Source organism: Vanacampus margaritifer, chromosome 1 (genome assembly GCF_051991255.1).
Source record: "Vanacampus margaritifer isolate UIUO_Vmar chromosome 1, RoL_Vmar_1.0, whole genome shotgun sequence".
NCBI lineage: Eukaryota > Metazoa > Chordata > Actinopteri > Syngnathiformes > Syngnathidae > Vanacampus > Vanacampus margaritifer.
This window is the reverse complement of record NC_135432.1, coordinates 57,754,717-57,778,404: the sequence shown is the minus strand read 5'-3', so window position 1 is coordinate 57,778,404 and position 23,688 is coordinate 57,754,717. Positions and strand designations below refer to the sequence as shown.

Genomic DNA, 23,688 nt, shown 5'->3' with positions numbered 1-23,688 from the left:
TAAGGAATTCCTAGACACCCTGTGGCCTTGTCAAAAAAAAAAAAGGCTCCATAATGGGATATCAAATGAAATTCTAATACACTTGAACTTTCAGTATTTAATACAGCAAATGGGAAATACAAAAAAAACATGGTCGCGTAAAAACATTCAGCGCTGAATCATGCCTCCGTTTCTCATAAGAGCAGCAAGTCGACTCCTTACCCTCTGAGATAACGGCCCATAACTCAGCTGGCAGCCCCTCCCTTCCAGGAGATGCAGCTTGTTCTGTGTTTATGTGTTATTGATGGGATTGTGAGTTTGATCAAAACGGCTCATGTGTGTCCGCGTGTGTGTCCTTATTTTGGTTGTGTAAGTAGCAGCGTAAAACTACATTGTATTACATTTGTGCGGCAAAATCTATATAAAAACTCACCTTTGTAAATTGTTGCTAGACTTACTTGGTTGGTAATTTATGGCCCAATCACTAACAACAACAGCCTTCACTAAAAAGATGGTTTAGCAAAATTGTCAGCTTTATTCTAATAAGGATTTTTCTTCTCAAATGTTTCACAAGATTGACTGTTATGTCTCTTTTTTTTAAACATCAGCACAACTTGTCAACATTTTCTTCAAGGAAAAAACAGAGCAGTAAATATATTTGAACTTTTTGAAAAAAATCTTCCAAATTGAATTTTTTTAAAAAAAATAGGTTTAATGTACCTTTACAATTACCACCTAATGGAAAGGCATTTAATTGCTCATCATTTCACTTTATGTCGCTGGCATATACTGTGCAGATAAACAAATATATTACATAAAATTGGATGGTTTCCCACAGCTCTCCCTCACTATTTTAGAGACATCTGACAGTCCTGTTTTGGATGACTTTGCTTGGAAGAGATAAAATAATATTCAAATTAGGCCTAATTATCCTTATGTGTGCACCCCGCGTTAACAGAAGTCGACCTCTGACAAGAAGCGAGTTTGAAATGATGCATGCAGTTGGCGTGGATGGCATACATTTGGAAGCATGTACCGGGAGATTGCTTTGCCTGGCAACTACTATTAAGACAGATGGACAATGATGTCAACACAGCGTACTCTGAGCGTGCGTTGCATTGAAAAACACAGAGAGCCTCGAAAACCAAATCAAAACAGCATCAACTTGAGAAATCATTCTAATGTATGTCAACCATACTGAGCGTATATGCAAGGCAACTTGTAAGCACACGTCAAGATAACCTGATAAGAGACATTTTCGTATGAGCAGAAAGATGAGATTATTGAAGCTGTCATCCCGGAGATGACATTAATTGTGACACGGGGGAAATTTCTCCTGAAGAAGCCTCTGATTAAGACGCTTCAGCGACGAGATGTTTTATGATGAGGAAATAAGTGGCCCGACGGCGTCGCACGAGAGCCTGAAATGGGGCTCACATGAGGAATCATATCCAGCGCCGTTTATAATACAGACCACAGGTGGATGAAACGCTCACGTCGCGACCCTGGAGGGATTCCAGCATTCTCTCCAAAGAGGAGGAGGAGGAGGAGGCGGCGGCGGTGTGCAGGTAGAAAGAAGATGGAGCCATGAATCGTGCTATCCGGTGTGTAATATCCCCAGTGGGCAGGGTTCATTTCATCAAGCGGGATCGGGGAGTAAAGCAAAGCTGATGTGTGCGGCGGTGATAAGAAGCAAGTGAAGGACAATGGGCCAACAGAGGAGGGAAAAGTGGAGAAGCAGGACATCGTGAAAGGGAGGCAGACGCATAAAAGTGGATGGGAGGATGGGGAAAGTAATAGAATGTGGGGACGCGTGCCACGGGAAGCTGACAAAGCGGTCAAAGTGAGTGGCAGCCATCAAATGAAATATAATATAGTACGGCACATAATGTGGCTACAATGCATACGGCAGAAAGAGATTGCTTATAATGTTATATATATTTTGTCTCGTCATCCATTTTGTGGACGAACATTCCTCCACATTTGGGGCAAAATGTATAAGTTTTGTTACATTTTTTTATATATATTTTTTTTCTCTTTTCTCTCGCATTGAGAGGAACTAGTTGAGGTGGCTCGGGCATTTGGTTCGGATTCCTCCTGGACGCCTCGCTGGAGAGGTGTTCCGGGCATGCCCCCGGGGGACGACCCAGGACACGCCGGAGAGACTACGTCTGTCGGCTGGACTGGGATCCCGTCGGAGGAACTGGCTGATGTGGCTGGGGAGAGAGAAGTCTGGGCTTCCCTGCTAAAGCTGCTGCCCCCGCGACCCGACCCCGGATAAGCGGTAGATGATGGATGGATGGATTTTTTTTTTTTTTATGTGTGGCCCAGTACCAAGTAGCCAGCGGATCAACACTGGGACACGGACCGTGGATGGGGAACACTGTAGTAGATCTCCGCTTATTCATGATGCGGCATTCATGAATGACTCTATTTGAGGACTTTTATTAGCTGAAAACCCACTTATTTGCGTTTTTGTTTTTTTTATGGTATACAGCAGTGGTGTCCAAACTACAGCCCGGGGAGCATTTGTGACCCGCCGCTCATTTTTTAGCAGCCTGCGGCATATACTAAAAATAACTTTTGACATCGCCAGCAATAAAAAAAAATAACAATAATAATAACTATTGTAAAAATAAAAATAAAAATTTAAACTAGTACAGTACTACTAATAAACTTTTCTGCACAGCAAATTGGTCAGTGTTAAATTTCCAGTGTTTGATCAAATATGCAGTAAGCAGTGTTACTCTAACACTATTATGATAAAAAGTTACACTGGCAGAGCAAATTTCCTTGAGTGTTGGGGTGGATGTTGGGTGGAACGTGAATAGCAAGACCTTGAATGTTAAATTGACCACACCCTCATTTCCAGTGAAGGAGAATTATTTCGTGTCCATCGCGCTGTCGATATTTCAATAGCGATACATCCAGTTGTTGTTGTCGAGGTGGTGTGGTTCTGTGGTAGAGTGGTTGTCTCGCAACTATGAAGCGTGGGTTTGATTCCAGGCCAATGTGACTATATCAACGTGTAGAGTACTTTCAACACTGCTGTTTACCAGTGTAATTTTTAACACCATACAGTGTTGGAGTAACACTGGTTAAATGTTACCCCAAAAAAATAACACTTTGAAAAGTGTCGGATCGACACTCATTGGTGTGGACACGTATCAACACTTTTCTAGTGTTAGATTTAACACTCTCAGTGTTAATCTAACACTGGCAATTTTGCTGTGTATAGAATTTATATTCATAACAGTGGGGGAGAACAAAGATAATTCCGTTTCAGAAGCAAAAATGTTTTCCTCCACTTTCTGCTTAGTGTCTCCGTCCGATTTGTGAACATGTCACATTAATGATACTCAAGTATGGTCAGCTGACTACAGATTGTTCTTGAATATGGAGATGAGATTTAGCTACTGCTCAGTGGAGGCGGATCTATTTTAAGGGGATTCAGGGCCCCGGGCAAACCCAAAACCTAAAAAAAATAGATATATATCCACTGGACATTATTATCCAATGGAAACATTATTTTCAAATGACAACAATTTGAACAGGTTATATTTGATCTTGGAGGTTCCACTGTGTGAAGAAAGCAGCTTGTGTCCCAATACTTCTGTCCATTTCGTGTATGCTCACCTGATTTAACTTTAAGCCATAACTTTTCCACATAAAAAAAAAGATCATTTTTGATGCTATTAGCAGTCTTTTCATGACTCATATGCCCCGCATGCATCCATCAAATGATTTCCCCCCCTCTTCGCCGAGTCTTGATTGTCGTACTGTGAGGACATGTGTTTTACTGTAACCATGACAACTGGTTTCTGGAAGCTAAGTCGACATGAAGCAAACCTTGAAAAAGTAACAATGACACAAGGTGCAAAGAAAGAATGTTACATGAGGATCCAGAGGAGGGAACAATGTGTTTGTTTTTTTTTAATCCAAGATGATGTTGCTGAACATTGTTGACATAGTGGAAGATGAAGGGTTAATGTAGTGCGGCCGTTGTAGGTAATAACGCCCCCTGAAGCTGTTCCAAATACCAAACCTGTGTCAAAGCATCTGACATCAGCGGGAACGTCTGCGGGCGGCACGGAAAATGCGCGTTGACAACGAGCTGGAGGCTTGGAAGCCGATGAGGAGCGCGCCGAATTAGGCCCGCGTCAGGCAAATTTCATGCTAATAGCCGCTGTGACATTTGGTGTTGTTATTGCATGTGAAATTGAGAAATTACAAACACGCTCGTCGAGTTTCCGTCTCAATGCTCCTTCTCATGCTTAATATCAAAAGGTTAATAGACAATATGTAAATGGAGCCTCAAGGTGCAGGGAACGCCCTCATTGATATTCCTGCAGGCTCTCCTCCAAGTCCAAGTCCAACCGTGTGATGTTTTGTTTTGATGTTTCACCAAAGACGCCATCGCATCAGTACATACTTGGAATTAGTAAAAATCAGGGTTATTATACTTTTGGAATTGTCATTATTGTTAGTTTTTATTACATTCTGAGTTTTGCTTTTCAAATAAGGTCTTCATTAGTTTTCAGGCCAGCATTTTTAATTAATTTTAGTTTGGGTTTTTTCAAAAATGTTATTGACATTCCAGTCATACATAAGTCCGTGAGTCAATCATACAATATCGTCTCTGGTGAGTGACGTCATCTGGAGGCATTTATTTAATGGTTGCTACTAGATGACATGTCACGTCTGTGCGATTCCAACATCCTTGTTCTGGCTAATACTGAAATAAATACATTTAAAATCACATTTAAAATCAAACCCAAATGCTATTTCATGTATTAAATTAATGACCAAAGACAAAAACAAATGACTTATTCGCCATAATTATAGTTTGTTTTAGTTACCGGTAGTTTTGTAAACATAAAATGTACTGTAGTTTCACTCAGTTTTGTTTAAAAAAAAAAAACGCATTTTCATTTTTCTTTTCTTAACCCTTTAAGGGGAAGTCAACCTTAAACATTTCTTGACAATAATATGTTATATGTGACCTCACTAGTCTAAATAATGACATTCCGATTTATATTACATTTGTGGAATATGAGTTATGAAGCAAAATCCAGACATTTTTATCCATCTCAGGGGGCGGCCATTTTGTCATTTGCTATCGACTGACATCATAGTTGCTCAGGGCTCAAGCAATGACCAATCACAGCTCACCTGTTTTCTGAAGCTGAGCTGTGATTGGTTGTTACCTGAGATCTGAGCAACTGTGATGTAATTGTCACTTGACAGAAAGTGGCAAAATGGCCGCCTTCTGATAATGATAAAAACTGCTGTATTTCGCTGCTTAACTCATATTCCACTAACGCAATACTAACTAGAATACCATATTTAGACTTGTGGGGCTACATAGAACATATTATTGCCACACACACACACACAAAATGGAGGGTTAATTTCCCTTTTAAAATAACATATGTAGAAATATACAATAATGTTGTAGCAGGTACTTACTGACAACACTGACCCACTCAGAAGTTTTCCACACTGTTCTACCCTTGATTTAACTTCGAGCATCTAAATCCAAATCTATTCTGCATTGTGTGAGAAAGGGCAAAGCAGTACCTTTGTTCTTGACGCGCTGTCTTCCGTGTTGCGTGGAGAGCCGACATTCTGCATTTTAAAGCAGTTCAGGATGAAACTGTGAGCTTGACCCTTAAGTGGGGCTGTGTTCAATGGCACAAAAGAACAAGACAGCTCATTGTTTGCTTTGTCTCTAATATATTTTTCCTGCTCTCTGAAGGTCTCACAGAACTAACATGGGAGCTTATTTTTACACACTGAAAAACCCTATCGACGATAGGCCGGGGTGAGGTCGCAGTCAAATGATGTCAGTCAAACACATGCAAATGACATTTTAAATACATCCGTAAACTAATTGAATGCAGTCAAAAAGGAAGTCAACGTTAAACATTTTTTGACAATAATATGTTATATGTGACCTCATTAGTCTAAACAAGACTAATTAATTTTACATTTACACAGTTAGGCAGAAAAAAATGCAGTTTTTATCCATCTCATGGGTCGGCCATTTTGCCACTTGCTGTCGATTTAAGATGACATCACAGTTGCTCAGGGCTCAGGCAACGACCAATCACATCTCACCTGAATTCTGTAGCTGAGCGAAATGTGGCAAAATGGCCGCCTTCCGATATATTGGTAAATCCTAATTGACCCCCCCCCCAAAAAAAATTTTTTTTAATGATGAATTGAGTGGATTTTTCTAGCGGGAGCTGCATAGAACATATTATTGTTAAGAATTTTGGGGGGGTCTATTTCCCCTTTAGATTTAAATATTTTTGCTCTTTCTACATCACAAGACACAACATCATTAACTTTTTGTGAGTAGTGCATATAAACAGTGACAATTGCATTGCCAGCAATGTCAGATGCTCAGGATTGTTACAGGATTTAGCAAATATAATAATAAAATGAAATATTTGTGATATTTCTTTGCATTATTTGAAAGAAAATAATCGTATACAATATCTTCATCATAAAACATAAAATGCTTTTTTTTTATGTGATTCTTGAAATAAAATAAAACTACATTGAAAATCATAAAATAAACCGATTTTTCTGTTTTTATTTTTTTTTAAATGACAAACATATGTATTGATATAAAAGTTATGACTGCAGTTGCGTGACCAATGTTATAAAGCAGAATCTGCCGCTTCCTCTCCAGGTGGCCATTATGACTCCTCATCACTAGTCTATGCAGCACATATCCAAGTAAGTAATTTTGTGGCGTGGTGCCTTTAGGCGTGTGAGTGGACGTTAACGGTGATACATTTCGGCTGTGATCTCCTTGCAGTGCAGTTTTGGCGACGAAAACACGAGCAGTGGCCTGTCGAGTGGGTTAATGGAGATGTGAGATTTGTTTTTTTTTGTGGGGTTTTTCCCTGCTTTATTACTGTGATCCTTTACAAGGCACATATACGGCGTGTCCAGTCGTGTGATTGGAACAGGCAGAGGAACATATATTGGCTTCATGGGTGACAAGTAGCACTAACGTGAGGCGCAAGGGGCCTTTTAAAAGCACCTTTGGAGCATGTGTGTGCATTGAAGCGTGCACAGCATACACATGATTATTAATAAGATGAAGTGTGCATTGTGGGTGTCATCCATCTTGCATGTTAGCTCCTGCTGTAGCCGCACATTGAATGGAAGAGCACAGCAGTTGACAGATTTTGACTCCTGACAATACATATTGATCTCAATAATTCTTTATTTATGATTAATAAGGTATAGGTCATAGGTTTAAGCGTGCAAATAAGGTGATCAATCATGAAAAAAATGTGCAACAGTTTGAACAGACTGAATCCAGTGCAGTGCAATTAAACGATGATATTGATGGGATAAAGTTAGTTTGACAGCCCTAAATGGTTCAATCTTCTTACCCTCTTGGTCCGCTTAATAGATAACCTGCTGACTCATTCCACCGCACGTCAAGGTCAATTGTTCTCACCTTCGTTGGGCAATTTATTTATAGCGGATGGGCCAGCGTGTTTCCAATTTCTGCTGATGAATGCCACCAGGCCTTCTCGCCGCCACCATCGGGTAAAACGAGAAAGCTGTTAACCAAAACTGCATTGAGCGGGGGACATTGTTTATGGCTCCATTATCCACGTGTTGTGCCTCGCTGGCCGTTAGCATCGGCGGCGTCCTTCACTCCATGCAAAGCAGCAAGGCAGCGCGTTGGGCTAATAGGAAAAAACGCGCTGTAATTAATGTATTTGTTCGAGAGATGCAATCATCCCGTGTCAACAGAGGGCTTGTTTGCAGGGGACGCTGATGACAACGCTCAAACCAAAAGAGGAATTCTTTGGATACACAAAATCATATCTAGCGTTTTTGTTGAACAGAATATGGATGTGCTACGTGACAGACATTTTTGTTTGAAGAAAATCCCACAAGTACGTTAACAAAACTTTCTCACCAAAATACACACTATATTGCCATAACATTCAGGCTTCGAAAGAGGACATGTTATGGAAAACTGGATTGGTAATTGTATCAAAGAACAAAGCCATTAGCTAACAGCATTAGCCTAGCCGCATTAGCTTGTGATAACGACAGAGGTGAGTAGAGTAGCCAAAAAATAATGACCAATCGCGGCTCGGCTTGTGAACATCACGTGACTAAATTTAGAAAACAGGTGAGCTGTGATTAATTAATAGCTGAGCCCTGAACACCTGTGGTGCCATTTTCAGTCAAGTGGCAAAATGAGAGATTGCACATAAACCTTTTATGGGATACTCACATGGAAATTCCTGAAGGTCATATCTGCCAATCTGGGACTTGATATGTGTGACCGGATGGAAAGTACACTAATTACACGGGTGGTGGGTCTCCTGCTAGATAGACTATGGTTGGTGTGCCTTGAGGCCCCGCCCGTCCATTGCGGTGTGTCGGAGCACTTTGGCTTTGCCAGATGGGGCGGGTTTCGGGGCCTAGGCAGTTTCTTGGTTGTGGGGTCATGGTAACTCATTGGTTTCTGTGTCTTGGTACCACTGATATTCGCCCAACACATACTGAAGAAGAATAAAATTATTTGTCCTCTTTGCGTGTTCCAAAACTTGAAGACAGATTTAATGTAAGAAAAAACGCCTTTGCAAAAATGATTTTAATCTAACAGAGATCTCTGGACATCGTAACAGACTCCAATTCATCACTTTAGTGGTGGAATTCAGAGCGCCGAATGTGCCTCTTCCGCGTGTAAAATGGCTTCTTATAGTTAAAACCGACCGCCTCTCTTTCATTTGTAGACAAAACATACTCTCTGGGTACTTTTCCGTGAGCGATGGCGAAAACAGAGTCAGGGGTGCGTGTTCAAAACAGATTCTGTTCTCAAGGACCAAATGTGTTTTCCCACAGAGAAGGAACTTCTAGACCAAATAATATGTCCCAGCTTAAGGTCAAATTATACTGAGTTCAACACTACTTGCTTTACACGTCTATAAAACCTTTCAACATGGTTAATATAAAGAATTAAGATGTTAATAATGTATAACAATGGTTAATATATGAAAATAAAGAATTTAAATGTTAATAATATCTAACAATACACAACCACTTCGATCCAATCTTCAGTGCCGCAAGGCCGGTAACCCTCGCCCTGCTCTTTTGCACTCGCCGAGTCGAGTCTGATCGGGTCGCAACTGCAACTGCTTACATGTGCTGTGCTTGACCTGCTGAATTTTAAATTAGGCAAAACGCAATCATCCTCTTGTATGTTTTTCAAGTGGGGTTCTTGTAGGCTGAAATGCAGACGTTTTTATAAAAACACATGACAGCGCATGACATCGCTTTTCTTTTTCGTAGCCCATCAATTTTCTATACGCTTTTCCGCACTCTGGTTGTAGGTAAGTAACAGTTTTATGCTAAAATACGCATTCCATCCATTTTCTTAACCTTCGGACAGTAGGCAGGGTTCACCCTGAACTGGTTGACAGCCAATCGCAGAAGCTTACAGCACCTGGTATTCCCAGGCGGTCTCCCATCCAAGTACTAACCAGGCCCGACCCTGCTTAGCTTCCGAGATTGGGCGCTCTCAGGGTAGTATGGCCGTGAGGACAAAAACAACAACAAATTGTACAGTAAATGTAAACTTGTAATAATATGAAGCAATAATTATACATTAATATGGATTTCACCATCAAAACAGCCCTCTAAAGGAAACTATAGCTACAATGTTGCATGTAGAGAGAATGACTTCTTCTTCAATGACAACTCAGGCAGTTGCTTTAATATTAATCATTTTTCATAGAGGATAAATAATATATGCATGTGAGTATTGTTATATTATCTATCTACATGTTTTGTTCTACAATAGGTGTTTTTAAAAAAAGCCATTGCTTTGTGGTTTGTAAAACCGCAACCACCGATGCTAACTATTAGCATGTCAACGGCATTATCAATTATAAGTTAGCATTAGCTAAGTGGGGGATGTAATTTAGTTGTATTAAATATATGATGTGCAATTATCTTTGTTTGTTATTTAGATTGACACCAAACTTCAACTGGAGTGGCATTTTACAGCTGGAAGACAATTTTGTTGGTGAGATGTTCACAATTTGACAAACGGATGCTTTTTGTGAAGTGAGTTGAACTGAGCTTACTGCCAACATAGAGCGCTGCCGCTCATATCTCTACTTTGCATTCGCGAGTGAAATAACAAAATTTGTCCAAAACGAGGATGCCAAAAACATATAAGCCAGGTCACTCTTATGTCAAGGCGCTAGCATTAACATTAGCCCACATAATAGCAAATTTAATGTAGAATATTTTGGGGGGAGGCAATTAACAGCGATTAATTTATTTTGCACCTCCATCATTCCTTATGTTAGTATTCTATTCAGTGTTTTATCGTTTTTGTGTTGTACTAATGTTGTGGTAAACTCATTTCTACTCTTACACGACAGTCTAAATGGTCAAATGTGACTTCAAGCATTGGCTGTAACGTTAATAAAGGTTTTACAATGGCTGCCCTTGGACCTTTGAATGCATTCCTTGTGTTCCCATTATTCCCCAGGAAATTAAATCCTATAGAAAAGGCTTGAATATGTGCTATAGGAGTTGCTTGCCAGACATTCACATTGCATTTTGTCCCAATGTCTCCACTCTCTTACTGAACTTTATTGTATCAAACAAAAGCCTCTGAGAGTCCGAAGTTGCCCATATGCTAATGAGGTGTTAGAATCAGAATTACAGTAAATATTTGTATGGAAAGCATTGCTACAACATGAATATAAAAAAAACGGTAATACGTCAGAAATGGAGCTTTATGCCACCTTGCAAAATAATTCATTGTATAACCTTGAAACTGTGTATACGCCAGTCAGAATCGTAACATGTAAAGAACGGGGATGTGCAAGGCTTTTAAGTCCTAAATTGCATACATAGTGGGATACATACGGATTATGGCGCTTGTCAGATAGTCCATTCATAATGTGCTTCTACTGACTATTAGATTCAATTCATATTTCAGACGCAATGCTGTAGAATTTGATAGCACCTAGTGAAGGTTATATGTCCACAATAATGGGATGGAAATTTGAGTTTTATGTCGGCTTATATGGCTTTATGTGGGCATGGATTCATAATATAGCCATTAAAGCATATATTTGTGTATCCTTTCCAATATTAGTGTGCATACATGTGTGAGCTCATGTGCATTGTCAATGCGTGATGAGCCATATAAAAATTCCATGTGTGTGTGTTGGCATTGCGAGCAGCCTTTCCTAACAGGGTGGTGTAAGCTACCATTGCTTCCTGTTGTTGTTGTTGCGATGTATCGGACTACAAGGTTGTGAGAGCCTCAAGCTACTGAGTGGATCTGCAAATGTGCCGAGAGGATGTCACATGGGAACTTGCCCTGTTAATCACAATGTATTACAATGTCAATAGAAATAAAGTCAAATGCATTCCGTCTGTACTCTGTAGCGCTAACTCAGACACGAGGTGCGCCCCCACAACAACAGGCCAAAGAGATACTTGAAATATTTCTCTTTATTGCACAGCATCTCTGAGAGGAAAGAGATGAATCCTTGTGTGTGTGTGTGTGTGTGTGTGTTTGTGGAGGTCAAACATCACGTTGCAGACACACACTATAGCAGCCCACACAGCTTATCTGTGTGACATTTGAAAACATAAGAAGCATGATATCAAAAGTGGTCAGAAAATACGCACACATACACATCTGATTCACAAGTGTGCAAAGCTGGAGACGAGTTTACGATGAGGATATCGAACGCAGGCGTGGAGAACATCCTTCCCATTGGGCCATTTCAGATACTGTGAAGTTTGATACAATTATCCAACAAATGTTTATTATTATAAAGTTTCAACATTTAGGGGTCAAATGTTTAAAGGCTTTTCATTTTCTGAGGTTTTATTTGTTTTTAGAATCACACGGCAGATGGGACGGAGTGCTCATCCGGGCCATGTATGGCCCACAAGTCATATGTTTCCCCACCCCTGATTCAATACAAGCAGGATACAAAAAATTCTGCCTTTTTAAAAAATAATAAGAAAACTCCTTTTTCAAATTAAATGTGAGATTGTTGTTATTTGGACTCTTTTGTGTTCATAAATGAGGAAACCAAGTGTGAGGAGCACATCTGTGTATGATGAAGTGCACCATCACACTAAATAAAAGGTGCAAATAGAATTTAAGGGATGAAAATACAATAAATACATAAATAAAATAAATAATAATGGAAAAAAATATTACAATAAAAATATAAATATTGTTAAATTAATGCAAACAAAAGTGAGCATTATTATCTTTGTTAAGGCTTTTTTTTTTAAATACAGATATTTTCGATTGTTCATGTTTTTTGTTTGTTTTTTGCCTTTTTTGTGTATTTTTATCCATGACAACAGTCACCCTGCAATGATATCCATAGATTTTTTTTTTTAATGGAATCTAGTTTCCCCCTGTATTTTACCCATCAATGTCATAACCAATACAATAAAGTAATGCGTGTATTTACTCCCCCCTCATCCTCTTCACACACGCCATGGCTTTGAATTGTTATATATGGCATCACATTCGTAATGAAAAATCAATGAAAGGATCACCCTCTGCAGCATCTGAATCGCACCAGTTTGTGGAAAGCTTTCTTGAAGTCCTCGTTGGACATGGTGTAAATGATGGGGTTGATGAGCGAGTTCAGGTAGCCGAGCCAGGTGAAGAAGTCAAAGAGCTCGGGGATGACGCAGGCGTCGCATGCGGCCACCACCAGCGTGTAGATGAAAAAGGGCAGCCAGCACACGATGTACGCGCCCAGAATGATGCCCAGCGTCTTGGTGGCCTTCCGCTCCCTCGCCGCCGAGATGCGCTTCTTCTCCAGCGCCGCGTCCGACAGAGTCACCTTCACTTGGTTGTCGCTGGTGGACGAGTTGGTGTCGCTGGACGGCGCGTCGTGCCTGCCGCCCTGCAAGGGGCTGGTGGAGGCGTTGGATCCGGGGGAGCCCGTGGCCAAGTACGCCGAGGTCAGCCTCTTGCCCGCCGCCTTCTTCTTCTTCTTGGGGGACTGCTTGAGGATGCGTTTGCGCGCCTCCACGTAGATGCGCCCGTAGAGGACGATGAGCAACAGGGTGGGGATGTAAAAGGCGCCGAAGGTGGAGTAGATGGTGTAGAAGATGTGGTCCGTGTTGACGCTGCAGCTGGTCAACTCGTCCGCTTTGACCTGCCTCCAGAAGAGCGGCGGCAGCGAGATGGAGATGGCGATCACCCAGGCGGTGGCCACCATGCCGGCCGCGCGCCCCGGCGTGCGCTTTTTGGAGTACTCCACCGCGTCCGTGATGGCCCAGTAGCGGTCCAGCGCGATGACGCACAGGTGGAGGATGGACGCCGTGCAGCAGGTGATGTCCGACGACAGCCACACGTCGCACACCACCTGGCCGAGCGTCCACTCGTGGATGACCGTGTAGAGGACGCACACGGGCATGACCAGGATGGACACCAGCAGGTCGGTGACGGCCAACGAAGCGATGAGGAAATTGGCGGGCGTCTGCAGCTTCTTGGACTGGGAGATGGTGGCGATCACGAAGGCGTTGGACAGGCTGGTGGCCAACGTGATGGCGGAAAGGAGCGACGCCAGGCCGATCTGGTAGGCGAGGCTGTGCGCGCTCCAGCCCGCCTCGGACGCATCCTCGGGCTGGCTGATGTTGGAGGCGTTCGCCGGCAGCTGGGTGGGCTCCACTTGACCGGCGCCCTCCATCACTTCTCCGGTCACTCTTGGCTCATATTCTGCGCGCCGTCTCACACTTCGGGGGTGGAAGTCAAAGAAAGTCGCCTCCTTAACGCCATGGCAAGGATGATTCTGTGATTCACTTGTAATCCACTCCCCGGGGGGATAGAAGTTCATCCCTCTTCATCGTGATGATGTGCTGCCGTTCCAACGCGTGAGGGACATATAATCCGCATAAGGTGGAAAGTTCTCCTGACGCGCGCCTCCTTGGAGCCCCACATCGGTTGACTGACGAGGCGAACCTCAAAGTGCTGCTTTTTATACAGTCTGTGACATCAACTGATGTCTCCATGAAGGACCAGACTGTTTGCTGGGTCATAGTGCCCGTGGGTCATTTGTCACTTTGGGATGCCCGTCACACGTCGCGCAAGGTACAATATGCACATGTTATTAAATTTAAATATTTATGAATTATTTAAAGCTGGAAAATAGCTGCTGAGATGATGTAATTGGATTTCTAGTCTGCAGTTGTGTGCGTGTGTGTGTGTGTGTGTGTCTACATGTTAGACAACGAGTGATGTTCTTCAAACTCTGAAGTGCCGAGGAGTGAAACGGTTGCCACAAATCCCGGTGCATCTGGCAAGTTGGTGACAAAAAGTAGACAAGAATTTAGACCAGCTAGAAGCAGGTCTAAGTTGTGGCGCAGGTGGTGTAATGTGATGTGATATTGGTGGATTTGATTAAGGCGCAGGTAGTCTGTCAGATTTGGAGCACCGCGGATGTGTGTGGTGGATGGCATCCTATTTCATTCATAAATATGACATCAGTGTAGGACGATTGCTCTGAATCACTGTAGAAATCAGTTAATTGACCAAATTATTTACACACCACATAGATGCGTAATCAAAGGTGTGAGGCAGTCTCCAATTACATCTTGCACTTTGCATGCATGCCAATCTCACGCTTCGAGACACCATCAAGTCAATTTCTGCTTCAGCAATGTCAACTAAAGCCTGGTTTACATGGAGCCATGTATTTTGATTAAAACGAATCCGAACGGCAAAACGGAATAAAAATGCTCCATATAAACACCTCCATCGGAATGAAAAGGCTGAATCCGAATGGATGGATGGATGATGACATCATAATAAAGCAACTTTTTTTGTGTGGATAGATGGATGGCTACATCGATTGATTGATCTGGAGAGTTTGGAAAGATAGATGCAACCTTGGTTGCTTAGTTGGGAACATGTTTTGTTGTTTGGGTAGGTTGATTTGCAAATTGTTGGGCGAGTTTGGTTAAAAGGGGAATTGGTGTTTCGTTGTTGATGGATGGATTGTTCAGTCATCACTTGAAAGTGGATGAAAATATTGATGATTGGGTAGGCAGGTTGTGAAGGTTGATTAGTGGCTTAGTGGTTGAAAGGGTATTTGGTAAAGGATTGGTCGCCAGTTGGTTGATGGGTCTGAATGGGCAGGTCAGATCAATCAATCAATCAATCTTTATTTGTATAGCACTTTTCATACAAAAAAAATGCAACTCAAAGTGCTCTACATAGTTCAAAAACAAATCCCCAGGCCGCCACCCCCCACAATACCGACCCATTAAAATAAAATAAAAAAATTGAAAAATTAACAAATATATAAACAAACATTCAAACAAAACAAAACAGATGATCTAAGGCTCAACAGGTGGACTGACAGCTCTGACAGTCTCCTTTTCAAATTAAAAAACAAGTCCTAAAGTGTGTGTGTCCATTTTGTGCTACAAGAAAGCAAGAACCTCTTTTTATGAATTGTGAAAGCAGTTCACTTAATATCTGTTTTTAAAGATACTTTTGTCATTTTTGTCTTTTTAATGGCCTCCACCAGCTCTCACTTTAGACTCACCTTTTCTACCTCTAAAAATCTGTCCCATAATAATAAAGCCATGAGTAAAATCTAATCATAAAGCACGTCTGCTGTCCCCGTGTAGCCTTGAATCACCCTGCTCACTCGCGCCTCCTTTTCCACACATGCGTGGAGAATTTCGGAGCTGGTGCTCACACACAATTGAGTTGGGCAGCTTTTGGCACCTAAACGGCTGGGGCTGATGTTCGTAATGGCTCACTGACACCAGGCTGTGAAGATGCCGCTGCCATGTGAGGGCATGGCTGGAAATGGCCTTGTTTGCAGGAAAAGCATCCATGTGGAAAATGACAGGTTGAGATGGACCACACATGCGGGACATTGTGCAGTATGTACTCAGTGGGCAAAACATTAGGTATACCTATAATGCTCAAGTTGATATATATGATTGCATATTATATATAATAAGGTAAAGTTTTTTATGATTTTGGTTGCATTATTTGTTCGTATAATAATTAACTCATTCACTGCCATTGACGAACATAAAAATTCATTTGAACTATTTCCATTAGTTAAACTTTTTTTTGTATGAAAACCTTGAAAACATTTTTTTATTGTACATTTAGAACAGATATAAAATTTGTGAGTTAACTAGTGAAATCATGCAATTAATTACAATTACAAATGTGTATTGCCTGACGCCCCTAATTTTTAATAATCTTTTCTATTTAAAAAAAAAATAATTATTTTTTTTAATAATCTTTTCTATTTAAAAAAATATACTAATCTTTTTTTTCACATTTTTTGTAATCTTTTCTTTAAAAAAAATAAAATTTTATTTGTTTAAATTTTTAATAATCTTTTCTTTAAAAAAAATAATTCAATTTGTTTAAATCTTTTTTTAATTATTTAAAAAAAAATTTTTTAATCCTCTTTAAAAAAAACAAATTTCAATTATTTTCTAATTTTCAATAATCTTTTCTATTTAAAAAAATTAAAATTAAATTAGGGGCATCCGGCGATTAAAATTTTTAATCATGACGTCATCACAAATGACTTCTCTAGTTAGCTCACGATTAATCACAAATTTTATATCTGTTCTAAATGTACAATCATTTTTTTTCTAGGTTTTCATACTTATGTTAACAAAAGTGGAAAAAAATGTTACCTTGTAGAAATAAAGTGATTTTTTTTTTACATCTATAGCCGTCAATGGCAGTGAATGAGTTAATTGGGCATTATCATCTTTTAATGTGACATATGGTTAATGTACTTTTTATTGTTTATATAAAATCCGCTGGAACCCTGAATTACTAGCCCACCCATCAGGTGTGAAATTAAACAACTGGCAAAGTAAACAAAGTCTCTGTTGTAAGTTTTCTAAACATTTCTGGTTTGAGCAGTGGATTACATGAGTGCGCTAGCACCCTCAGAACAGAAAATCTCAGCGAGGCAAAAATTGGGGGGGGGGCGTTACTTAACTTATGTCAGTTCACTTCAGTGTACTATAAGACTTGAACCTCGGGGCTTTCATTAAATCATGTCACACACAAGTTATTAAGGCACCTGGGAGCACTTTGTGGGGGAAAGGAAGGTTGGCTCTCGTTCAGTTGTGCAGGTGTACCTAATGAAGTGTCTGGTAAATGTAAAATAACATGCTGTGGATGTTTTGTTTGCAGTCATTGAAAAGCCCATTGTGAGCCGGTGTTCATTTTTTAATAGCGATGGGAAAGTATTGATACCTGGTACCGGGATCTGACTGATACCTGACCGATTGATTGTATTTCCTTGGCTTTAAGTGACCATATATGGTTCTTTGTCTTACAAAAGGCCATTACGATGAGAGGGCGAAAAGTCAGAGCTGCCATCAGCAGACAGATGGCCGAATGGCTGCGAATGAAATATATGGAAATAGAAGTGGGTCGGGAATAGGCGCTCATGTAGAATGATGACGAGAGAAAAGGGCGATGTTTTGCATGTCAATGAGAAGATAAGAGCTGAAGATTAGGTTCGTCAAAAAATGATTTGCATTGAGCACCTATGAATGAGCTCCCTTGTGCATTGTTATGCCGCCAAACCGTCGGTGCACCCTCCTGCGAGTTCATGATTGTTGCAGTCCTCGACCTGCCGCGGATGCCAGGCCTATTGCAGAGGCGCGCACTCTATTACGGCAGCCACTTTCTCTGTTTTCGCACCTTTGTTTCAACACCCAAAAACATGCATAGTTCCGCTGTGTCATGCCCGCGTGCTTCATGCTCTTCTAATTCCTTTTTTTTTTAAATGGCAAATATTCATTTGTTTTCAAAGATATCTTTATACAATATATCTCGACATCTTTTCTTTTCTTTTTTTTTTACGTTATTGGGTGCGACCCAGTTCAGCAGCAGCAGCAGCAGCAGCAACATTTTCTCAGACACACTCTGTGTAATCTCACCTCATCTCTGGGCGCATTTGGGCAAAGCACAGTCGCAGACTACATATCCTATCTATCCTATCTCCCGCTGACTCTGAAAAGCTTATTTTTAGTCCTATAAAACACCCGCAACACGTTGAGATTTTTCCGAGCAATATTAACGTACTGTCATCGTTCTCTGACTTCTCACCCGCAGTTCAATGTTTGACATATGGGCAAAAGTATTGGGACGCAAGGCCGCAATGAACTACAGGATGGGAAAATAGAAGAAAATGAAGCTCGTCCTCCATGTGCAACGTATCCAATCACGCCATCGTGTACCTTTTTCCCAGCTGTTCCCACAAAATTGGAAGCATGCAATTGTCCAAAAATATGTTTGGAAGATCAAAGTGGAAGTCGACACAAAAATTGTCCTCACAATAATATGTGGTATTAATTAATAATAGTTAATTAATTAATATCCAACCATGATGTTATTTTCAGTCAACGGCAAGTGGCAAAATGGCCGCCCAATGACGCAATATTAATCGGAATGGCATGTTTAGTCTAATACTGTCATGTCTGGGAAGGCCTGGTTTTGGTTGAGGGTCCCGATTGGTCCTGAGTGGATTCCTGCCCTTCCGCAGGCTGACCAATCCGGGCCCTCAGCCACTTGTGCCTGGCCCCAGGTGTGATGAGTTAACCTAATTTGTGTGGGTGTATTTAGTTCCCGGGTGGTGATCAGTCCTTGTGGGATCATTGCCGCTTGTCACGGTCACCCCCGGAGTTCTGTCTGTCATTTTGAGTTTTGTACCTTTTCAGTTCCTTGTTTATTTTAATACTAACCAGTAGCCTGGTTAGTGTTTGTTTGTAAAATAAAGCACGCCAGTCTCGCCTGCACTCCTGCTGTGGTTCTCCTGCCTCCCTGCATTTTGGGTCCTCCACTCCACACGTCGACAGACACCATGCCGCTCCGTGACCACACCGTGACAAATACAACATATTATTATAAAGAACATTTTTGGGTTGATGTTCCTTTAAAGAAACCAGATTGATTAATTGATGAATAAATGGCATTGTGATGAAGTGTCCCATTATTTAGTCACAATGGTACAGTCGTGGTTTTAGACCATTTTTACTTGTAGGGGGAAGGGAGGGGGGGGGGCACTCTACGTCACTTTGTATCATCATAATATATCAAATCAGCATGTGATACCCTTGTGGCAATGATGTGGTGTAACACAAACGTTACTATTTAGTAGAGGGCTTCCAGGGAGGGGCAGGCACAGATTGAAGAGGACAACTGGCCCCCTGTCAACACCCCCTAGAACCGCCCCTGCTATGGTGTATATCTTGATTACTTGGGTAAATAAATGTATTGGATGGATGGATGGCCTCTCTAGTGTCAATCAAATGCGCAAATTGACCTAATGGATTTTCCCATGCTGGTCAATACAGCCATTAACCTTCATAAATAGTGTAAATGGTTTCACGATAGAATTCACCTTCCTGACCACCTGGCATATTTTTGCTGGTTAGTCCATATGTTTTTACTTAAAGCCCTGAGCTGGCGGTTTTTAGAGCATCATTCACACTCCGCGCAGCTGCACATTGCATCTGCTACCAAGTGAACCCGATGAACCAAAAAGAAATGAAAAGCTGGTTCAGTCAGTCAGGCTGGGATTCTCTGCAGGTTCACATCACAATGAGTCATAAATAGAGCTTTTAAAGCAAGTGAGATTCGACGAGATGGCGGGAATCTCGACACATCACGATTCCACTCGATTACGATGACGAGGGCGACGGCGCATGAGCCACTGATCACCTCTGCCGCCTCTGCTGCAGTTTCACAAGAAATTTCACGTAACAGACCCAACTGTATGCATACAAAAACATTTTCCATATGGCCCCTTTAAATAAGAGGTAAAAGGAGGAGTTGCATAAGTGATTTATGTCATGGTGATAATTGATAATTGAAATGTATTAATCGAGTCAGAATCATTAACATTTGACATCGGTTCAACAACCACAGCACTAATAGCGCTCGTTTCATGAGTTCGTGTAGTCTTCTAACGACTTTGTCGCCAAAGAACAGCACTGGTGACCAAATAGGACAACTCCAAAATGAGGGCAGATCCCCTGGTTGTCACATGCCTCCCCCCTCCACCTACCCAAAAATCACCACTGCAGGGAATGTCTTAACCTCGTCCAAGCAATAATGGGACAGCACGGGGGAGGTGACCACGCTGAGCCGCGAGGTCAGCCGTGTTTGGCTTTGGAAGATCCGGGAAGGGAAAAAGTGGTTATTTCACTGTCAGCGGGCCACTGCAACTTTGAAGCAGTTTGTCGCTAACAGTAAAAGACGAAACAAAACTTGACGAAAAAGCTGAAGGAAGATATGACTCGTTTGAATGGCAACAGGTGGATATGCAGCTTAATTACACCTTCTATGTTCTGCCTGTCACTATGTATCACTGCTATTGATTTATAAATATTCCATGCCGTCAGGCTGAAACAGCCCATGTTAAAATTTGGTCAATTTCATGTTATTTTTTTCACAGACCGTTAATGGCCAGTCCCACATGTGTGTTATTTATTTTTTTACAAATTAATGACCAATCTAAAGGGGTGACATTGGTTTGCTCTATGCTCCAATGTCAAACAACAAACTGATTGTTTAGGAAGCACAAGGATTCCAACTGGCACCAGCTGTATTTGTAATTAATCGATAATTTTGTTAAATTGGATCTCTTAGAGCACAATTGCCCTGTAATCAATCAATCTATCAAACTTTACTTGTACAGAGTGCAACTCAAAGTGCTTTGCATGCATTAAAATCGACCCTGCTCTACGCTTATGAAGTTAAATCTTTATGAAGTTAAAGCCTATATAAATACACTCCTGTGGTGAGATCCCAAAAAGCTGATGAAAAAGGAAAGCAGAATTTATGTATGCACGTTGGATTTTTGAAACACACAAATGGGCTAAGTCATATGCAGATTAGGTCAAACCACGCATAATTTCAGCCATGCTAGTCCCCCATGACAGCAAATATGAGTCAACTTTGGAAATTCTTCTATACCAGGAGCCTGCAACCTGCGGCTCCGGGGCCACACGAGGCTCTTTAGTCCCTCTTCTGTGGCTCCCTGTGGAGCTAAAAAATAAATAAATAATGAATAAATAAATAGTAGGAACTATTGTTTTTTTTTTCATATGTATTTTTATTATTTAGATAAAGTATTCTTTAAATGAATTAATGATTTAGATTAAAAATAATAATAATGAAATATTCCAAAAATGTCCAAATATTTAAGTTGTCAGAAAAAGAGAGACGAAAGGTAAATGAAAAGATTTTAAAAATTACACAAAATGTCCAAAAAGTGGCCAAAGCAAAAGCAGAAAAATACCATAAAATGTTCATTAAATTACCAGAAATGACAGAGCTGAATTAAAAAAAAAAATAAAGTCACAAAAGAAAAAAATTCAAAAAGTAGAAAATATAAAATGTCCAAAAACACAAGAATTCCCCAAAATTACTATAAAATGTCCACAAAATTGCCAAAAATGTCGGAAAATTGATAGCAAAAAAAAAGGCAGGAAAAAATGTAAAATAAAAAAGGGAAAAAGAGAGGCAGAAAATTACCATAATACGTCCATAAAATTGCCTAAAATGTCAGAAATTTTACGCAATTCAGAAAAGTCTAAAAATATTTGAAAATCGAAGTCTGAAAAATTACCCCAAAAATCCAAAAACAGAGGATGAAAGGTTGAAAAACATGAATGTCTACGTATTGGATGCTGCATATTTTTGTATTGTGGGACCGTTTTAATTGGCTCTTGGGTACATTAGACTTACACTAACACACAGTTTTGTTCATCACAATGAACAAAAAATGTTTTGCGTCTCCAGACAGATTTTTTGTCAATCATTTGGCCTAAAATGGCTTAAAATGATTACTGACCCCTGTTCTATACCATAACCATCGTCTTGGGTTGCCATGTTATGATGATGTGTGAGTGAGTGCTCTCTAAAGCGTTAAAGCCACCATGCCAGGCATGTAATGTAGGCCACGTGTTGAGTTCCATGAGCCGCCCCAGTGCAGTGCAGCCCCAGCCTGGTCCGGTCCGGCAGCATATGGCGCCTTGCATGTCGCCAATCCGCCTGCGAAAAGTGTGTCACAGGAAAGATAACGACTTGAGAAGTGAATGATTTTTTAGGAGGGTTGGGGTCTAGTTTTCCAGATGGGATGATGATAGAGTAGAAAGGGCCTGTGTGCTACTTTTTGCAGCGGTTCTGCCCCAATTTTTAGTCGACCCCCTTTATGCAGATTACAGTGCCGGGTCATACGTTTGAAACTCGATATAACTGCATGCAACTGTGCCACATGTATCATCAAACAAAACATGTACAATGTAAATTAAGTGTATCATATTCACCAGAGTAGCTGGTTATTAAATAATGGGAAAATGAAGCTTCACGAAGCTTCATGAAGCACTTGCGATATTTTTTTTACTCCTCTAGATGGTGCTCTTGTTTTTAATATAAAGGCTAGTGCAATGGTAAGTGGTTAAATGTCCACTGCTTTTTTAAACCAAGATCGCCATCTAGAGGAGTCAAAAAATATCACAAGTGCTTCATGAAGCTTCATTTGTCCATCACTAATTACTACTTTTTGCAGCGGTTCTGCCCCAATTTTTAGTCGACCCCCTTTAGGCAGATTACAGTGCCGGGTCATACGTTTGATACTCGATATAACTGCATGCAACTGTGCCACATGTATCATCAAACAAAACATGTACAATGTAAATTAAGTGTATCATATTCACCAGAGTAGCTGGTTATTAAATAATGGGAAAATGAAGCTTCACGAAGCTTCATGAAGCACTTGCAATATTTTTTTACTCCTCTAGATGGTGCTCTTGGTTTTAATATAAAGGCTAGTGCAATGGTAAGTGGTTGAATGTCCACTGCTTTTTTAAACCAAGATCGCCATCTAGAGGAGTCAAAAAATATCACAAGTGCTTCATGAAGCTTCATTTGTCCATCACTAATTACTACTTTTTGCAGCGGTTCTGCCCCAATTTTTAGTCGACCCCCTTTATGCAGATTACAGTGCCGGGTCATACGTTTGAAACTCGATATAACTGCATGCAACTGTGCCACATGTATCATCAAACAAAACATGTACAATGTAAATTAAGTGTATCATATTCACCAGAGTAGCTGGTTATTAAATAATGGGAAAATGAAGCTTCACGAAGCTTCATGAAGCACTTGCGATATTTTTTTTACTCCTCTAGATGGTGCTCTTGTTTTTAATATAAAGGCTAGTGCAATGGTAAGTGGTTAAATGTCCACTGCTTTTTTAAACCAAGATCGCCATCTAGAGGAGTCAAAAAATATCACAAGTGCTTCATGAAGCTTCATTTGTCCATCACTAATTTATATTGGCGCTGGCCTGTTTTGCCAGTCAAACTTGACCAGCTCTGACCAAACAATCAGCGCACAGAAACATGATGATGTCATTGAGGGCAAGATTAGCACCCCCCGCCCCGCTGCCATCCAATAAGAGCAAGGTCACGAGTACATCTCACAAGCCGAGCGTGATGCACAATTTCATCCCTCTTTGGGGAATACGAGGCGGGAAATGAGCCGTGATACTGCGGTCAGGCCCGTTACGGCTCGTGCGGAAAAAAGAGAGTCCATTTAGTAGCCGAATGGTCAGATGGGAAACCAACTGCTGATTGTTTCCA

The 23,688-nt window shown here is 40.9% G+C and overlaps 1 protein-coding gene and 1 pseudogene across 1 annotated transcript; both read right to left on the bottom strand.

Annotated features, from left to right (window-relative positions):
• Positions 1-9,460: 9,460 nt before the first annotated feature.
• LOC144041932 (5S ribosomal RNA) lies at positions 9,461-9,569 on the bottom strand (annotated as a pseudogene).
• Positions 9,570-11,487: 1,918 nt separating this feature from the next.
• Positions 11,488-13,972, bottom strand: htr1b (5-hydroxytryptamine (serotonin) receptor 1B). The gene has a single exon (XM_077557112.1). The coding sequence runs from the start codon at positions 13,869-13,871 to the stop codon at positions 12,576-12,578; it is 1,296 nt and encodes a 431-aa protein (XP_077413238.1). The 5' UTR covers positions 13,872-13,972; the 3' UTR covers positions 11,488-12,575.
• Positions 13,973-23,688: the final 9,716 nt, after the last annotated feature.

Coding starts and splice junctions, on each gene's coding strand:
- htr1b (XM_077557112.1), bottom strand. CDS start 13,871: ATGAACTTCTATCCCCCCGGGGAGTGGATTACAAGTGAATCACAGAAT.